Source organism: Erithacus rubecula (assembly GCF_903797595.1).
Source record: "Erithacus rubecula genome assembly, chromosome: 27".
Taxonomy (NCBI): domain Eukaryota; kingdom Metazoa; phylum Chordata; class Aves; order Passeriformes; family Muscicapidae; genus Erithacus; species Erithacus rubecula.
The window spans coordinates 4,223,093-4,242,198 of NC_136679.1; the positions used below are offsets into that span (position 1 = coordinate 4,223,093).

The 19,106-nt window shown below is 60.1% G+C and overlaps 2 protein-coding genes across 5 annotated transcripts in view; one reads left to right on the forward strand and one right to left on the reverse strand.

Annotated features, from left to right (window-relative positions):
* Positions 1-4,662: 4,662 nt before the first annotated feature.
* Positions 4,663-7,199, reverse strand: FZD2 (frizzled class receptor 2). The gene has a single exon (XM_079327948.1). The coding sequence runs from the start codon at positions 6,504-6,506 to the stop codon at positions 4,833-4,835; it is 1,674 nt and encodes a 557-aa protein (XP_079184074.1). The 5' UTR covers positions 6,507-7,199; the 3' UTR covers positions 4,663-4,832.
* Positions 7,200-15,088: 7,889 nt separating this feature from the next.
* GPATCH8 (G-patch domain containing 8) overlaps positions 15,089-19,106 on the forward strand; it is a 55,707-nt gene continuing 51,689 nt past the window's right edge. For 2 of the 4 annotated variants that reach the window (XM_079327764.1, XM_079327768.1), the window contains exon 1: positions 15,089-15,473. In XM_079327764.1, the coding sequence (XP_079183890.1) occupies positions 15,429-15,473 (45 nt within the window). In that variant the 5' untranslated portion in view covers positions 15,089-15,428. The remainder of the gene's footprint in view (positions 15,474-19,106) is intronic. The other 2 variants (XM_079327766.1, XM_079327765.1) reach the window with 1 other exon arrangement.

Consider the following 19,106-nt stretch of genomic DNA (forward strand, 5'->3'; position numbering starts at 1 on the left):
GCCGGACCCTTCCCCGCCCGGGGCAGCTGCGGAACCGCGTGGCCGAGGGGCAGCCCCCGGGCAGAGCCCCGCAGAGCAGGGCGGGGAGGGGTCCTGGGGGGCTGAGGGAGACCGTGTCCATCCATCCTGTTTGTGTCCATCCGTCCCATCTGTATCCACCCATCTTGTGCCTATTCATTCCATCCGTGTCCGTCCACTCCATGTCCATCCACCTCAAGTCCACCCATTCATCACACATGCATCCATTCATGTCCATCCATCCAATGTCCATCCACCATGCATCCATCCATCCATCCATCCATCCATCCATCCATCCATCCATCCATCCATCCATCCATCCATCCATCCATCCATCCAGTTACCCAGGATGGAGATGGGGTCCCACGCCCATCCCGCTGTGTCCATCCATCTCTACCTTGCAGGAGGGATGCTGGGATGGACCCCTGTATACAGGGGAGGGCACTGCGAATGGCACAGCTCATCACACCCACTGATCCGAAGCTCTCCAGGACAACGCTGGGATGTGGAGGCGGCCGCACATTCCCCACTCCCCCACCCTTCAGGTGTGTCCCTGTACGGAGCCAGGATCCCACACGGCTCCGGGGACAGCGCCGGGGATGGCTGCCCGCCCCACGGCACACACCTGGGCAGGATGGCGGGATGGGGACGGGATCCTTGAGAGCCCCCCGAGCGCGGGTCGCGTCCCGCAGCTCCCATCCCGGCCGCTCCCCAGGGCTCCGTCTCCTTTAAGAGCGGCGCGGCCGGGGCCGAGCGGAGCCGCCTGTCCCCGCTGGCGGCCGGCCAGGGCTCGGCCTCGGCCGCGGCCAGATCCCGCTGCAGCGCCCGCCCGGCGGGGACAGCGCGCCCGGGGGGCTGGGGACACCGGGGCCCCGCTGGGTGCTGCTCCCTGCTGGCTCTGTCCCCGTGCTGGTGAAGGCACAAGGAGCCAGAAGGTGGGGACAGCCAGAGACGTCCCCACAAACTCTCAGGACCTGTCATACCAAGTGATCATGGAGACACATGAAATGTAGCAAAGAGATGTCCCTTGTTAAATGCCTGCACCCTGTCACCTCCCTCTGCCACCTCCGTGTCACTGCTGGAGACCGGGAGAAGAAGGGCAGTGGCAGGGGAGGGGACAGGGCAGATGGATCCCGCTGCCCTGAGGGAATTGTGACCCGGGGCTGAGAAAGAGACAGTCTGGGGACAGGGGATCGTGGGGGCCATGGAGACAGGGGACTGAGCAACCACAGGAGACAGGACAGCCCCCATGCAGGGCAGGGGACAGGAGAGCCTGTGCCCAGGACACCCATGGGCCAGGAGACAGGACAGCCAGTGGCAGAGGACAGGAGTGACCACGACCTGGGTCCGAGGAGCACCGGGCCAAGCAGCGCAGGGGACAGGCCATGACCCATCCTTCTCACAGCTCCTTCCTCCTCCTCTCTCTTCCCTGTAGTGGTTTCACTGCCGGGGGCTGACCCTGCGCTGGGACAGTCCAGTGCTGTCACCCCACAGCTGCCCTGACCCCTGTCTCCTCCCCCAGGAGCACGAGCACTGTGAGCACTGGTGGCTCTGGTGGCACTGGTGGCTCTGGTGGCTCTGGTGGCACCGGTGTGATGAGCTGCGGGTGCTCTGGGGCCGGGCAGGGTTCGGGCGTTAATTGACTCCCGGGGCGGTGGCAGCTGTGAAAACAGAGTGGGGCTCATTAGGGGACATCAAAGGACCCCCCGCACGGCCGGGCAGGGACACAGCGCGACCCGCTGGCGTTTGCTCTCTCTTCACTTGGCTTAAGAGGGGAGGAGGAGGATGGGAGTCACCAATCTGGGGACAGCCGTGCTCATCAAGGAGGTCCCCATTCCCTGTCCCTGGGGTTAGTGGCACCTGGGGAGCACCCATTATTTGGGTGACATCGTCAAGGTTACTTGGACATGGGGTGACCCATCCCTGGAGTGAGCTGGATTTGGGGTGATCTCTCCCCAAAGACTGATCACCTGCTCCTGGGGTGACCTGTCCTTAGGGTCATCTACTCCCAGGGTGACCTGTACCCAGGGTTAGTTGTCCCTTGGGTGACCCATTCCCAGAGGGAGTCATCTTTGGGGTGACCTGTCCCTAGTGTTTCCCAGGGTGCCCCATCCCTGGGGTGACAGAGCAGGGGACAGAGGGGACAAGTGCTGACCGCTGCTTGCAGACACTCTCCAGCTCCTGCTCAGGCTTCAAACAGCCCCGAGAGCCAAAAACCTCCAACTCCCCCCTCCAAAATTGCTTGGGAAGGGCCACATGGCACAGACCTGGCCTAGTTCCTCCTATTCCCACTCCATCACAGGAGCCTGTGGGGCCAGGGAGGGGGGCCAGGGACCCCCAGTGGGTCCCAGCAGTGCCCATGGGGTGCCCAGAACCCCCAGATCCATTGGCACCCCCAGAGAACGGGAGCAGCCCCGGCAATCCCAGATCCCAGCTCTGTTTTCCAAAGCCAGGACATGAAGCCTTTTAAAAAAATCTCGTCTCTGAGCTCCTGCATTCCTGGGTGGAGAGTTTACATTCCCCCCGTCCCCCGTGATCTGCGCTTCGCCTCCGGAAAACAAAGCGGCCTTGGCGGGGGAGCGGCTTTTTTGGGGGAGCAGGACCCTCCAGCTGGAGCCAGGACCCCGAGGGCAGAGCCCCTAAGCCAAAGCACTCAGAGCCAGAGCTGGACATGTCCGGATCCCCCATGGCAAGGGGGACCCCCTGAAGTGGCACCCTTGGGGTGGGCATTGAGGGGTGCAGGGGGTGTCCCCTGGTGCCTTGTTCGAGGCTCATCCTGCCCGTGCCACCCCCAGAACAGGCAGCAGGAATCACCCTGCCTGGATTCCTATTTCCAGAGGCTCCCAAGGCAGGGGGTGGGGTAACAGTGGGTGGTGGGATGTCCTGGGGGCTGCTGTGGGTGCCAAGAGGGTCCTGGGAGGGGTCCCAACCAGCCTAGCCAACCCCCAAACTGCTTCTCCGAACCACAGAGGAGGGGGAAAAGAACCCTGGATAAGTTTCTCCCCCTCTTCTCTCCCCCTTCCAAGTCATCGCTGGAAAATTAAACCGGATCCAAAGAGTTTTTCCTTTCCAAAATGTGCTGGAGAGGCGCTGCCTTAACCCCTTCAGCTCCCGCCTCGCCCTCATCGCAGGACTGGGATTTTTAAGGGGGTTTGGGGATTTTCCTGGGCTTTGCTGGGGGAAGGGGAATGGTGCAATGGCCCTGCAATTCTTCTTTGTGCTCCAGGGATCCCCAAATCCCCTGGAATGAGGGAGACAAGAAGCCCTGAGGCTCCCCGGGGCCGGTTTCGGGGCACCCCTGGGTCCAGCACTTCGCGGCCAGGTCTCCCTCTCCATTTTGGGAAGAGTAATTTTTTTTCATTCCAATTAAATCCAGCTGATTAAATCCATCCTTCCAACCACCCCTCCCTGCCCTGAGCTTGTTCCCTTCGAGCTGAAACTCCCCTACATCCCCCTCCAGCATCCCCCAAATCCCAACAGATCGAACCGGAGTCGGGACCCGCTTCTCTCCGGAGCCTCGGGATCGGGGGCCCACCCCAGCCAAACCCCTAATCCCAGAGAAAATGTGAGCTATTTCCTCCCGGGGGGGGCACACAGGAGAGGCCCCCCTTCCCACTGCAAACTGAAAATTCCTCATTTTTTGTGTTAAAAATCTCATTTTTCCCCTTTCAAAGTGCTTTGTTCCAGCTGGAGGGAGGCATTGACTCATCCCCACGGGCCGGGGGAAGTGGGGGGCCTGGCAAAATCCATGGGGACATCCACAATTTAATTATTGGGGTTATTTTTCGGGAAAAAAATAGCCCTCGGGAATAATCTGACTTTTTTTTTTAAACTTGTTTGTATTTGTGAAGGATTGTTCAAAAAGGGATTTGGGAGGAAAAGTCATCAGCCAAGTGGGGGGGCCCAGGGAGAGCCCCGGGGGGGGCAGCCCCAGCCCAGGGTCTCATGGGAGCAAAGGGGTAGGGAAGAAAAAATCCACTTTCTTGGGGAGTTTCGAAAGGAGAGCAAGAAAAATGGGCTTGTTATTGGGGTTTTTTGCCTTTCACCCCCCCCCCTTTTCCAGGGGCCAGCAGAGCTGTGACTAGGGAAAACCAGGACAGAGTGGGAAGTGGGGAGCAGGGGGCCAAGGGTCCCCCTCCAGGCTTGCCAGTGGTTTTTCCCTTTTTTCTCCTCTTTTTTCTCCCTTTTCCCACCTCTTTCTCTTTTTTACCCGATCCTTTTTCTCTCCTCATCTTCATCTCCTTTTTCTCTTTCCTTTTCTCTTTTTTTTGTCCTTTCTTTTCTCTTTTCCTTTTTTACCCTTTTCTCTTTTCTCTCCTTCTATTTTTTCTCCCTTTCTATTTTCTCCTTTTTCTTCCCCTTTCTCCTTTTTACTACCCTTTTCTATTTTCCTCCCCTTCTACGTTTTTCCCCTTTCTTCACTTTTCTCTCATTTTCGCTTTCTTCCTCACTTTTCTTTTTTTTCCTCTTGCTTCTTATTTTTCCCTCGTCTCCTCCTTTTTTCTTTCCTTTCCTTTTCCCCTTTTTTCCTACATTTTCCTTCTTTTTCCTCCCCTCTTCCCCTTCCTTTTTCTCCTATTTCTCCCTCCCTCTCCTCCTCTTTTCTCCCTCTCTTTCTTCACATTTTAAAATAGAAATACATAATTAAATTTAAAAATGCTATTTACAGGTTTAATTACAAAAAAAAAAAAAATTCAAAGAGAAAGAGAGACACCCCTTAGACATTAATAAATCTAAAAATAAAAAATATATAATAACTCCTCCCCACCCACCCCCAAAAAAATATTTCAGGCCGAAGGGCGGCGGGGCCGGGGTCACACCGTGGTCTCGCCCTGCTTGCTGTTGGTGAGCCGAGTGTAGAACTTCCTCCAGGAGTGCAGGGTTTTGCCCGACCATATCCAGAAGCCGGAGGTGATGCCCACGATCAGAGTCATGAGATACTTGATCATGTAGACGGTGAAGTCGGGGGTCATGCGGGGGGTGAAGTGCAGCGGGCAGGGGATGGCCAAGCTCTTGCAGTTCTGGCTGATCCAGCTGCGCTCCCAGTGCTCGCGGAACGCCTGCTCATAGAAGTAGCAGGCGATGACAATGGTGGCCGGGACGGTGTAGAGGACGCTGAAGACCCCGATGCGAACCATGAGCCGCTCCAGCTTCTCCGTCTTGGTGCCGCCGTGCTTCATGATGGTGCGGATGCGGAACAGGGAGACGAAGCCGGCCAGCAGGAAGGAGGTGCCGATGAAGAGGTAGACGAAGAGCGGGGCCAGCACAAAGCCCCGCAGAGGGTCGATGTTGTTGAGGCCCACGAAGCAGACGCCGCTCAGCAGGTCCCCATCGATCTGCCCCATGGCCAGGATGGTGATGGTCTTGACGGCCGGCACTGCCCAGGCGGCCAAGTGGAAGTACTGGGAGTTGGCCTCGATGGCCTCGTGGCCCCACTTCATGCCAGCGGCCAGGAACCAGGTGAGGGAGAGGATGACCCACCAGATGGAGCTGGCCATGCTGAAGAAATAGAGCATCATGAAGAGGATGGTGCAGCCCTCCTTCTTAGTGCCCTGCACCACAGTGCGGTAGCCGTCCTCCTGGAAGCGCTCGTTGCAGACCACCCTCTCCTCCAGCACAAAGCCAGCAATGTAGGCTACTGACACCATGGTGTAGCACCCCGAGAGGAAGATGATGGGTCGCTCGGGGTAGCGGAACCGCTGCATGTCCACCAGGTAGGTGGTGACGGTGAAGAATGTGGAGGCACAGCACAGGACGGACCAGATGAGGATCCAGATGCGGGCAAAGCGGATCTCGTCCTCGTTGAAGAACATGTGGCCATCGGGACGGGTGGGCTCGCAGGGTGCTGCACAGTCCTTCTCCCCCAGGAACTTGTAGTTGAGGTAGCTGGGCACCTTCAGCGCCCGTGGGCAGTGGAAGGGGTGCTCGAGGGTGGCATAGCGGGGGGCGCCGGGGGTGCCCTGGCCGGCCAGCGGTGTGGCACTGGTCAGCAGTGCTGGGGAGCCGCCGTCCTCCGAGTGGTTCTGCCCTACACAGATCTGCTCGGCGCCGTGCCGGGGGAAGTTCTCACATCGCAAGCGCTCCGGCCACTGGAAGCCAAATTTGTTCATGAGCGCCTCGCAGCCCTGGCGCGCCCGCTCGCAGATGGAGCGGCAGGGCGGGATGGCCTGCTCCAGCACCGTGCACACCGGCGCATACATGGAGCACAGGAAGAACTTCAGCTCCAGCGAGCACTGCACCTTCACCAGTGGGTAGAATTGGTGGACCTCCAGCCCTGCGTCCTCCTGGTTGGTGTGACCCAGCAGGTTGGGCATGATGGTCTGGTTGTAGGCGATGTCGGTGCAGAGCGGGATGGAGATAGGCTGGCAGAAGCCGTGGTCGGGGATGGAGATGCCCTTCTCGCCATGCAGCTGGGCCCGGCTCGGCGCTGGCACGCTCAGCCCTGCCAGCAGCCAGGCCAGGGCGGGCAGCACGCCGGGGGGGCCCATGGTGCCCCGAGCCGTGCGCCCCGATTTACCGTGCCCGGTGCCCGCCCGGACAGCCAGTCCGGGTCTGCCGTGCCCGGTGCTGCCTGGATGGCTCCCACAGCCGGCTCTGCCGTGCCCGGTGCTGCCTGGACCACTGCCGGTGATTGAATACGCTCGGGTCCCGCCTGGATGATTCCCGGTGGCCTAATCTGCCGTGCTCGGTGCTGCCTCGACGGCTCCCAGGGATCAACTCAGCCGTGCCCGGTGCTGGCTGGACGATCTCCGGTGACTGGATACTCTCAGATCCCGCCCGGACGGCTCCCGGTGCCCGGATCCCCCGCACTCGGCGCCGCCCCGACGGCTCCCGCTGCCCGCTGTCCGCCTACCCCGTGCCCGCGGGACGGCTCACGACGTCCCGATCTACCGTGCGTGGCGGGACGGCTCCCGCTGCCCAAACTTGGCGCTCCTGCTGCTGCCGGTGCCGAGTCCCGGAGCCGCGGGCGGGCGGCGGTGCCGGGAGGGTGGCGGGAGGAGGGTCCCGGGGGGTGCCGGGGGGATGCCGGGGGGGTGCGGGGGTCCCGGGGCGCGGGGAGCGGAGCAGCCGCACCGGACGCTCCCGCCGCCTTTGTGCGGGGCAGCGCCGCGTCCCCGCCGGGCGGGCCCAGCGCCCCGCGCCCCGCCCCCCGCCCCCCGCGGGCCCGCCCCGCGCGCTCCGCCAATCACATTCAAACGGCGCGGCCGACACGCCCCCGCCGGGTCTAGCCACGCCCACTAGGCCACGCCCCCGTCCCGGGGTCACCGCCCCCTCCCTCCCCCCCCGCAAACTTTTTCCGAGCTGTGCAAACCCCCCCGCGGGTGAGGTCGGGTCGGGGCCGCGGGGAAACCGCCCTCCCGTGTCCCCAAACCGCACTTGTGGCCTGTGCTCCTCGTGTCTCTTGTGCTCCCCGTCCCCCCGTGCCCCCCTAGTCCCCGCTCTGGGTGCCCTGTTGTCCTGTGTCCCTCCATGTCCCCTACTTCTCCTCCGTGCCTCCTGACACACCCCGTGTTCACTGTACCTCTGTCCTGTGCCCCTCCCCTGTCCCCTGCGCCTCCCATGTACCCTGTGTCCCCCGAGTGCTCTGCACCCCACCCCCCCGTCCTCTGTGTTCCCTGGCCCTGCTGTGGCCTCTGCACTCCCTCCATGTCCTCTTCTCCCTCTGTGGCTTCTGTGCCTTCCTTGTGTCCTCTGCACTGCTCATGTCCCCTAACCCGCTCACCATGACCCTCCATCTGTGGGGCTACTCCCCCCACCCTAAGACCCACATCGCCCCTCACATACTGCAGGGGGTCCCCCACTGTTCCCAAGTCCGACTTTAGAGTGCAGTGGAGCAGGATTAGCTCCCATGCCCCACTGGAGACCACCAGAACAAGGTGCATTGGCCCCAACATTCCTGGTCCCCAGGTGTCAGCCAGGCAGTGCCACCACCCCATGGGTTGCCCATGGCCACCATGGGCACCCCCAAAAGGCACTGCACAGCCAGGGGTATCCCCAAATCAGTGAGAGGTGGTGGGAAACATCCTGCACCCTGCCTGCTCCTCCCCTCCCCCCCAAACCCACACCTCTCACCCCAGCTGGGGTTGTGGTGCAGGGAACCTCTGTCCCAAAAAACAGGGCAGTGGGAGAGGCCTGGGGGACTGGGACACACTGCAGGGAACTGGGACACTCTGGCAGGGACTGGGAGGCACTGGGGGTGACACTGGGACACAGCAGGGGGATTCAGGATGGGCTGGGGCATCCGAGACACATCGAGAGTGTTGGGACAGGGAGGTCAAGCCCAGGTGGGTCACGGGACACACCGGGGAGTCAAGGACACACTGGGGGACACCAGGACACACTGGGGAGACTGAGACACACTGGGAGAGACTGGGACCCACTGGAGACCCTCATCAGGGAACAAAACTGTAGGCGATCACCCCAAATTTTGGCACCAGAATGGGGGCTGCCCTTCCCGAGGCAAGAGCAGCCGGGGGGGCTGTGGTGGGGAGCCCCCTGCCCCCGTCCGCTCCGTTTTGGGGGGCTGGGGGACTTCTGGCAGCCCCCTTCCCTCCCTCCCTCCGCGTCCTCCCTCCCTTTCTCTCCCTTTCCTGTAACTTAAGCTTTTGTTGTGAGCAGGAGACCCGGGCTGCCGTGAAAAGAGGGGGCCCCACCGCCTTTCACAGCGTAATTGAAACCATTGCGGCTCCTGGCCGAGGGGGAAGGGCGGGGGGGGCTCCAAAATCAAAGCCTGGGGGGGAAAGACGGGGACACACGATGCTGCGGGCCCCCCCGCCCCGCCAGCCTCCCCGGGCCGGACGTGCCGGGTGTCCGGCGGGGCTGGCGGGGGCTCTCCCCGCTCCCGGGGATGGCGGAGGCTGCTGTGGGGTGAGGCGGTGAGAGGGGAGCCAGGGCCGGCTGTCCCCGATGGAGCACCCAGAGCTCTGCCTTTGGGCCCCATCGGGGTCGGTGGGTGCCCGGTGGTCCCGGGCAGGAGGCGGCTGGCACGGCGCCGGCGGCGGGGGCCGAGCCCGGAGCCCGGAGCCCGGCCAGCGCTGCCTCCGGCCCGTTCCCGCTGCCGTTCCCGAATGGGAACGCTCCTGTCGCAGCTCCTCTCAGCCCTGTGGCGGCCGCGTCTGGCTGGGTGGCCCCTGCCGTGTCCCCCAGGCCCACAGCGACAGGGACAGAGGGGTGCAGGAGTGTCTGCACAGCCACGTGGATCTTGGCTTCCTAAACACTTCGGATTTTGGCTTCTTTCCGGAGATGGTGGGGTTTCACTTCCAGAAGGGGTTGCAGAGGCTGTTCTGTGCTCCCTTGTCCTCCGGGATGCTGGTGGCTCAGGACAAGGTTCCACAGAGCCTCCAGAGACACACTGGGACATGGTTCCACCCAGAGTGGGTGCTGAGCCCTCCTCAGGAGGACAAAATCCAGAGCAGATCCACCAATCAGCCCTGAGACGAACCCCTGAATGCACTGGGGGTTTCAGGAGATCCTCCAGTAAAGCAGCCAGTGGAGTCCTGCCTGCTCAGGGGTGTCCCTTCACAGGGACATTCAGGGTGGCCAGGGAATCCTGTTGATACCACATGACTGTGTCACCAGGCTCCCAGCTCCATCCCCAGGCCCTGCCAGGGGCCTGAAGGGTCGTACAGGGTGCTGCCCCCTCCCCAAAACTTCCCAGGGGAGTCTGAGGTTGGTGTCCTGGGCGAAGGGGACACTGTGAAAACAAGGACCAGCCCTTGCACTCAGTGGGAGAGGGGGGATGCTGCCTAGACTGGGCTTTACTAGGAGTATGGGGCCAAACCCAACTCTTCCCCCCAGCTCCCCTGCATGTCCTCAACAGAGCTGCTCAGGTTGGGGGACACCCAGGAGGCCCAATCCTCTCACTGCTCCACTCCATCCCAGTACAGCACTGGGGCATGCTGGTTGGCACCCAGTGGTGCCCGTCCCCTGCTCCCAGCACCCAAGGGTCCCCAGCGGGAGGCCCATGGGTACCACCACCTCTGAGAGTCTGGTGGCTCCTGTGTCCTTCACGTCCCTTTCATGTCCCTGGTCCCCTTGCAACTCTCCTTCCTGGGATTTTTCCAGCACCATGAGGTGCCAGGATGCCTGTGGGGTCCTCCCTGCACCTATCAAAGCCAGGGATAGGAGACACAGCTGGGAACACCCATGTCACTCCCAGCAGCACCCTAACCCAGCCACAGACTGGTGGCCTCTTTCTGAGCCTACTCCCTGGAGACAGGTACCCTGGGGGTGACACTGGGGGGGCACCACATCTGGCAGAGGCCTGTGCATGGCCCCATGCAGGGCTGGTGGCCAGCACCATTCTGAAGAGCAGTACTTGGAGGGGACACCGGCAGCACCAGTTTGCAGTTGAGTGTCCCTTTGGGATGAGCACAAAGGATGGCAAAGCAGAAGTGGGTAATGGAGGGGCTGTGGCAGGAGATGCCAGGCAGGACGGGGAGCTCAGGGGTCTCCCAGAGGCACAGAGGAAGGGAAGGGCCCCCGGCCCTGCCCTCGGCTTTGTTTCACACTTAAGAGCCTCTAATTAAAACCAGGCACAAAGGCCCTGGCTGGCGGCGGGCGCGAGGTGCCAGCAGAGGACGGGGGTCTGTCACCAAGGGAACAGGAGTGACACGGGGTCCTGGGCACAGGCACTGCGGGGCCCCTGCACAGGCGGGCATGAGCAGGGACACGAGTGCCCCTGCACACACACACACACACACACACACACACACGTGTGCACACACACATGCATGCTCCCTACCCTGTGGGCAAGGGAGAGTAGTGCTTAGGCCTGGTTTGTACTGGTGTATACTGGTCTGATGGTCTGCAGTGGCTCCGTGTGTGGGAGGGCTCTGAACACTGCCCAGGGCTGTGTGTGGGGTGGGTGAGCCAAGGCCTGGGGTGCCCCTACCCTGGGGGCAGCCTGGGACACAGTGGGCACGGGACAGGACCACAGAGGGTCCGTGGCTGGGATCGAGAGGCTGGCGGGTGACCCCAGCTGTGATGAGCTGGGGGATGATGCTCCCCCAAAATGTGGGTCTGGCTGCCTGGATCCCTTGGGCTGGTGAGACCCCAAAGCCATGGTGTCCCCCAGAGGCACCCCTGGTCCCGGCAGGGGACAGAGCCCACCGGGGAAAGTGGCTTAAGCACACCTTGACCTTGCTGGCGGGGGAGGGATCCCCTCAGCTTGTCCGACACATCTCCTGCCAGCACCGGCATTGAGAGCGCGCGAGCTCGCGCGCGGAGGAGCCGGCATGAAAAGGCAGCTTAGGCATCTCCTGCTGCGAGAGATGGATTAGGGGCTTCGGGGAGGCCGGGGACAGGCAGTGCCACGGGCAGCGTGCTGCCATGGCCGTGTGCCGGCGCCAGCCGCGGGGCCAGGCTGGGCACGGCAGGCACGCAGCCACTGCCCCATGGTGCCAGCCTGCTGGGGCAGCGCGGTGGGACCCTGCGGTGGAGAACAGCATGTGTGTGGAAAGCACCAAGGGCTGTCCCAGCAGGGAGGGGACACCCAGGGCTGGCAGCCCCGGCCCCCCTGCGGGTCCCCCTGGCCTGGCTGCAGCTGTCACTGTCAGAGCTCGGGTATTTTTAGAGCTGCCCTGGACTGCAGTGACCATTTCTGCCCATGGGGTGCATGGGATCGGGGCAGGGGGGAGGGGGGGAAATGGGCACACATTTCCCTTTTTGCTCTGCTTTGGGGTTGGAAATGCCCTTTAAGTCCCCAGAGAAGCACCTGGAGGTGGCAATAGGTCCCCATGGGGCACAGGGACCCCATATTGGGGGGGTGGGCACGGTACAGCCATCTCAGCTCAGTTCCCATGCTGGCTTGGGGTCTGTGTTCCTGGGAAAGTGACAGTGATGTCCCCACAGCGACAGCCTAGACCCCTGGATGTCCCCCAGGAACTGTTCCAGGTCTGTGGGGTGGCCCCGGTGGTGGAAGCGCAGGAGGGATGGGGTGCCCCATGGCCATCCCTCCCTCTCCCAGGAACAGCTGTACCCCCAGCCGGGGGCAGGGGACCTGCCAGCACCAGGCATGTGACAGGAGGTGACAGAGATGCTATTTATACCCTCCTATGTCAGGACTGGGTGTGGGGACATCAGTGACTCCATGTCACTGGCCCATGGTGATTCTCAGGGTCCCTTGAGTGCCCATCTGTCCCCCAGCACCAACCAAACCCACCTGTAGGGAGGGGTGGGCTCAGTGTGACCAGAAGGGTCACACCCCATGGTGTCACACAGCCATTCCCACAGTCCCCAGGCACTGGGGACACAGAGCCACCTCTGTGCCCAGTGGGGGCACAGAGCTGACACAGGGACAGAATTGTTCCCATGCCCAATGGGGACAGAGCTGTCCCTCTACTCAGTGTGGACACTAAGCTGTCCCTGTGTCTGACAGTGGCATGAAGTTGTTCCCAACAAGGAGACTGAGTTGTCCCTGTGCCCAGTGGGACACAGAGCTGTCCCTGTGCCAGTCCCTCTGGGCTAGAGGGTACCAGAGTGGGGCAGATGTACTCCCCAGCTGCCACAGGTCCTGGTGAGCACGTCCCCCAGCAGCAGTGGCCTTGGCACAGAGAGATGCCGGGGGGGAGACATTCATTCCCAGCCTCCATCCTTCTCCTGTGGCAGCAGGGCTGGGGAGCACAGCCAGACAGGACTCCTCAGAGAAGAGAGGCCCTGGTGAGTGCAGCACCAGCTCCTGGTCCTGCAGTGAGGGGCCTCTGACCATGCTGGGGTCTCCTGGCCTGGGGACACTGTGTCCCTCAAGCACCTCAGGCAAAGAAGCCCAGGGACTGTCCCAGCTCACCCCTATGGCACCAAGTGACACAGGCAGGGCTGAGAGGCCTTGGGCAGCACTGTGGGCATCCAGCCCCCAGGATCACCCCTGCTGGAGTGCCAGGTTCCCAAAGCCCAGACAAGCATGAGTGATGATGAGCACCAGCTTTGTGCACCCAGTGGAGTGAGGGGATGCTGAGAAAGGGCAAAGGACAGCACAGCTGGGTCCTGCCAGGGGAACTGCCACCCACTCCAGGGGTGTTCCAGGTTCATCCAACCTGGTTGGACTCAGCCCCATCTCCTTGCAGAGCCTTGTCTGGCTCAGCACGCCAGGTGGGTGGGGGTCCAGGGGGTGGCTGGGGGTGGCAGTGACCACATGGGTAGGGCAGGAGCTGTTGTGGGTATAGCCCCTGCACTGGGCCCAAAGGTGCCCACCCGACCCATGGGTAGGCTGAGCTGCAGGACATTTGACCAAGTCACCCACAGGGCTGTTCCACATGGGCAGGGGTCCCTGGCCCAGTCCTGCCCATGTGGACCCACCTGGGTGCTTTGGGAGGACAAGGAGGGCACCATAGACCTGACATGGGATGCTGGGGTTTTTTCAGAGAGTTAAGGAGACAGGTAGAGCATCAACAGGACTTTCTCAGGCCAATGAGGAGCAAATTCGAGCATGTTTCTGCCCTGCAAGAAACAGACAGAAACAGTCACCCTGCAATGCAGAAGTCCCAGCTCACAGCCACCAAGCCCTTCTCAGCACTCAGGGTTGGCTGGTCCCAGAAGAGAGCTAAGATTAGAATCACAGGATGTTAGGGAACCATCTTTAGGAACATAAAGACCAACTAGTCCCACCCCCAGATTGCTCAAGGCCTTACCCAACCTGGCTTTGAACACTGCCAGGGTCGGGGCATCCACAGCCTCCCTTTCCTGGGAGGTTTTAATTTCCACGATATCCCAGAGGAATCCCCGCAGGGCTGCTACGGTGGGGCAGGGGCTGAGCAGAGCATTCCCTCCTAACAAGTGAGAGGAACACGTTCCATGCAGGAGTTCTGGTAGCACAGGCCAGCCTGACTCACCGTAGGAACAAACTGAGTCTAGATCTACCCCGTGGAGCACAAAGCACAAGCAGTGCTTCAGGACTCACTGCCTTGCTGTGCAGGCACAGGTGTCCCCTCAGGCACAGGTCTGGTGGCACAGGGAGGCTCTCTCTGACAGCCCTGGTGCCGAACTCCTCTCCCTCACCCGGCCCTGACAGGCAGCAGAGGGCAGCAGGGCCCGGGCAGAGGCTGCTGCGGAGAGAGGGAAAGCAATGAATGAATGGAGACAGATGGGATCCGTTTTTTCCTGCTGTCAGGGCAGGCGGAGGGCTGGCGGCACACGGCACTGCGCTCAGGGACAGCTGGTGACAGCTGTGCTGGGGGATGGAGAAGCACAGACCTCTGCAGACCTGGACCCAAACACTGGACCCAGACCTCAAAGCCAGACCGCACACCAAGACTCCAAACACAACCGTAGCCTACTAATCGAGACTGAGACCTAGATCCCATACCCAGCCAAAGTCCCCAAATCCATCCCACAGCCGCAAGTCCCTAGTCCTGGCCCCCAAGTCCAGACCCAGATCTAGATTCTAGACCCGACCCCGATTCCAAAACCAGACCCAGACTCCAGACGTAGCACCCGCCCTCAGCCCCCCGGTATCGCCCCCAGCACTGCTGCTGTGCCATTGCAGAGAAGGAGAGGACTGCACGAGCCGGGCACACACTCAGGGGCGAGGAGAGGCCCCTGCAGCCCGGCCGCATGAGCCAGGAATACGAGCACGGCTCTGTCGGACCCTGGGCTGCACCGCGGGGCTGGCTCTGAGCACCGCGATCCGGCTCAGGATTTGTGCTGGGGACCACCTCAGGGCCGGGCACCGTTACTGTGATCCCCGCTGGGATCCATCCCAGTCCGAGGGGCACCGAGGGGCGCCGGCCCCGCGGAGCTGCCTCTGCGCATGTGCCAGCCCAGCAGACGGCACAGCCGAGGACGGTAGAGAACCCGCGCCCCCATTGGCTTATACAACCATCAGTCAAGCGACTGGGGCAACTCCCATTGGCTCGGGCTGGGAGGGCGGGAAGGCTGAAGCACAGCTCGCGCTCCATTCTGCGGGTCGAGCCCTGGCCGCGTGACGGTCTACGCATGCGCACAGGGGGCGGGAAAGAGCGCCCCGCGCCGCGCTGCAGCTCGCGCCCTAATTGGCTGCTAGGCACGCGCGCGCACTGCTCGCGCCCTCATTGGCCGCCGGGGCGCGCATGCGCGCTGCCATCTGCAGTCAGACGCGCACTGAGGATCGGGGACGTGACCTGTTGCGGCGGAGCACTGAGGGCGCGGCCGGCTGTGGGAGCCGGTTCCGCCTCCTCGGTGTGTCGGCCCCCGGCGTGCCGCTGTCGCCGGGCCCGTCCTGCCGGCGCCGCCCCGCCCGGGGTCTCGCTGCAGGAGCCACTCCGCTCCGCGCGGTGGCGCCGCCGTGAGGGACCCACTGGTTGCCGATCACGTGACGCGCTTTGCTGCGCACGTGACGGGTGGGCGGCGCATGCGCGGTGCGGCGGGGGCGGTGCAGGCGGGCGGCGCTGAGGGCGGAGGCGGCGGCGGCCGGAGCGGGGCCGGGCCGGCGCGAAATGGCGGACAGGTTCTCCCGTTTCAACGAGGACAGGGACTTCCAGGTACTTCCCTCGCGTCGCCCCGCACGGCCGCGGCCCCTCAGGCCGGGCTCCGCTGACTTTCCCCCCCCGCCCTCCCCCCCACGCTCCCCCGCCTCACCGGGGCTTTGTGTGCAGGCCCGGCGCCGCGCCGCTGCGGGGAGCGGCACAGAGGGGAGCGCGTGGGGCCGGGGCCGACTGTCAGGATGACCCGCGGCAGGGGAGAGCGGCCCGGGCACGGGGGGCAGCGGGCTGCGTTCTATGACGGTGGCGGCGAGGGGCCGACCCTCGGAGGGACCGGCGGGGGAAGGCGGTGAGGGATGAACCCTCCAACAGTGATGGGACCGACCACCCCCCATGAGGGGTTGGGCCGCTCCCCGATGTGGGACCCAGCCCCGTGATGAGGGTATCACCGACCCCCCGGTGGGGGCTCGGATCATTCCCCCAAGACCCGTCCGAACATCTGCTGGCGACCCCCTTTTCTGTGGGAAACATCTCTTCCTGCTCACACCCGGACCCTCTCCAAAACATCAGTATTTCAACGTAATTAACGCCACTGATGCTGTTTGAAAGGGGGTTTAAATAAACAATGGGAAAATTAACGTTGACTCATTAGGCTTGAACAATGACATGTTGTTCTCTGACTTCAGCCCGAGAGAGTCTCGGGGTTAGAAAGGAAAACAAAAGGAGCGAGGATAACGCTGCTCGAGGAGAGCTGTGGATGATCTGTTCTGTGTGGCCTTGTTTGGGGAGCTTGGCGTTGGAATGATGCTGTTCATCCTCACTCGGGCCTTTCACCCAAAGACCTGGGAGGGTTTTTATAATGTGGAGCTTGCGTAATTCTGCTTAATCTGGCTTTAAGGTGCAGTCTTGGAAGCAGTCAGGACATACAGGAGTGACTAATTTATGTTGCTTCTGGATGTTGTAAGGGGTTCGTGCTTCAAAAATTGTTACTAAACTGTGTTAGAAACACACAAGAGAATAAATACCAGCGTGGTTGTGTGCAATGTTGGTATCACCTGCTCTGAGGATGGAGATTTGGCTCCTGCCACAGCCCCAAACATGGGCTGGTTTGCATCCTTCATTTCCTTCATTGAGGAAATGAATAATTAACGCTGAAATAGTCGGATTTGGCTTTGAAGTTTGTGTTTCATGAAATGAAGTGAGACAGATCTCGGGCTTGAAAACACATTTCGTGTAATCCTTTGGTAAGGGAGAGATGGGGAACCTAAACCAAATCAGGTACGGTGACTGTGCCCAGGGAATGGGTGAGCTCTGCAGTCGTGTCTGCATTTGCTTTTGGATGTCCTTGTTCCCCTCCCTTTGTGGGGAAGCCCCATGGCAAGAAAAATAATTGTAGTGGCAAAACCTGTTACTGTGTCGTGGCTCTGGGCACACGGGGGGAATGTGTGGTGATGTCAGGGAGGAAACTCAGCTCCATTACCTGATCCTGAGATCTTGGCAGCTGCTGAGTGTACCTGGGGACAATAACTCAAGTCACAACCCTGTGTCCCCTTGACTTTAAGAAAGGGCACTGTTCTAAATTGGGATTTATCTGTGGTAAATACCAAGCTTTCCTTGTCTTTCCCATAGACTAGAGTGAAAAGTAAAAATATAGGGTTTGGTTTCATGGAAGGGTCACTGCTCTGTTCTTCCCTGCCTGAAAATATGCCAGGGAGAAGAGAGACATTTTTTTTGTGTTAAAGCCTCCCATGAGGGAAAGTGGAATTGGTCCTCTGGAAGAACAGTTTGGAGCTGGGTTGAGGCTGCAGAGGGGACTGAAGGTGAAAACAGTGAGCTGTGCAAGAGATGATCCGAGGGGGACTGGGACAAGGTCATGCTGAATTTTGGGAGCTCAAGGGCCTGTGCACCTACTTCTGGCAGCTGGGCAATCTAACAATTTTTCCAAAATATATTGATGGAGGTAAGCTTTTTGATGAAGAAGAAAAAAAAAAAATAAGGTTCAAAGTCACTTTCAGAGAAGACTTGAATTTTCTTGTCTGTTTTGAGACAGAGATTGTTTGAGCTGTAACTGGGCTGTGGAATACAGGAAATGCTTGCTGTGGGTATTTGTGAGGCTGCTGTGGCCATAAGTAAAATTACACCTGCCTGTGCCTTTGTAGAAAATCCTGGTCTGCAAATATAGCAAAAGCAGGAGTGTTTCTATAGGTGTTAGGGATATCGTTTTCACACAGTTGTAGTTCTTTAGCAGGTGAAATGTCTGTCCTTGGAGCAGGTGTGACTCTAGATGTGATCCCATGTCCCTGCCAGGCTGGTGGTACATGGCCAGAGGGAGACAGGCTCTAAAATTACACAGCTTGATCAGGGATGGATGCAGTGTGGGAAGGGAGGCTGTGCAGAGCTCTCAATTCTGGGGTGATCTGCTTGTGATCTCAACTGAAAGGATGTGGAGCAGTTTGGAGAGAGGGAGAGAAACAAAAGGTCGGCAGCAAAGAGTATTAGGTCAAGGAACCTTTTAGCTGTTTGGAAGAAAGGCAAATATCTTGAGATTAGTGATGTAGCTAATGGAAAAGTCACTGGATGAAAAAAATGCATTTCAGAGTTCTCATTGTTATCAGCTGCTTTTCTGGGGAGAAGCTGGATAGAGTCTGGATTGGGAGGATCAGTTTGGCAAGAGTGCAAGTTGAGCAGTGTAGGCAGGGGAGAGCTGGCAGTGCAGGGTTAGCAGAGGTGATCCTTGGGTTTCTGAGCTTCTGATGTGCTGGAGAAAAGTGGATTAAAGGTGAGAGCTGCTGGGAGTTGTTCTTCCCTCCCCTGTGCCTGACTGAAGAAAGATCAGTGCTATCAGGGGAGGCAGGAATGGAAACATACAGCACTGCAGGAAAATCAGGAAGGACAGACCTAAGTCAACTGAGGAGGAGAAGATATCCATGGTCTGAAGTGCATGGAAAAGTGCTGAGGGGAGAAAGATTGTTGGGCAGAGAACTGGAGATACAAGAGGGAGTGAGGGATCTTCCCGTAGCTGCAGCCACAGTGATGTGGTGGGCATGAAGAGAGCTGCAGAGGGAGTGATGCTTCTCCAGGGCAGTTATAGGGAGCCCTGTATGGGGCATGTGTAAGAATAAGAAAGTCATATATCCCTAAGGATGAAGATTGTGATGTGGAGGGAGAGGAGAAAGATTGTATACACTGAAATTATTTCAACTCCTCTCTATTTTGGTGGAAGGAACCTTGAAGCTGAGATTGATTTGGAAGCTGAAATTGCAGAAGGAGCAGGAATGGCACTGGAAGATATCACTGCAGTGAGCTGATTAGGCAGCCCTTGGGCTTTTTCCTCACAGGACTGTTGTGCTGTTGCTGTGCTCTGTAGCTTTAGAAGCCACACTAAAGACTTAGATCCTCTTCCCTTTTTGCTTTAAGCTCCGAAACCTTAGAGAAACTTGGAAAGCCCCTGGTTTTGCAGGTGCTGAACCTGAGGGCAGCTCCACAGAAAGGCCTTGAGGGCCTTGAGCTGTGCTCTGCCTGTCATGGGGATCTTTCCCTTACCAGGCCTTGTTTGGGAGCTTTGAACAGGGAAATGGATTAGTAGAGGAGAAGGGATATTCCTGACCTTCCTTCTCTTGCTTCTTTTCTAGGCTCTGCAATGGCAAATGAAGTCTTGGGTGGCTCATCCAAATAAATCCCAACCTTTTTCCA

Excerpts from the sequence above, each read along its gene's own strand:
- FZD2 (XM_079327948.1), bottom strand. The coding sequence starts at position 6,506 with ATGGGCCCCCCCGGCGTGCTGCCCGCCCTGGCCTGGCTGCTGGCAGGG.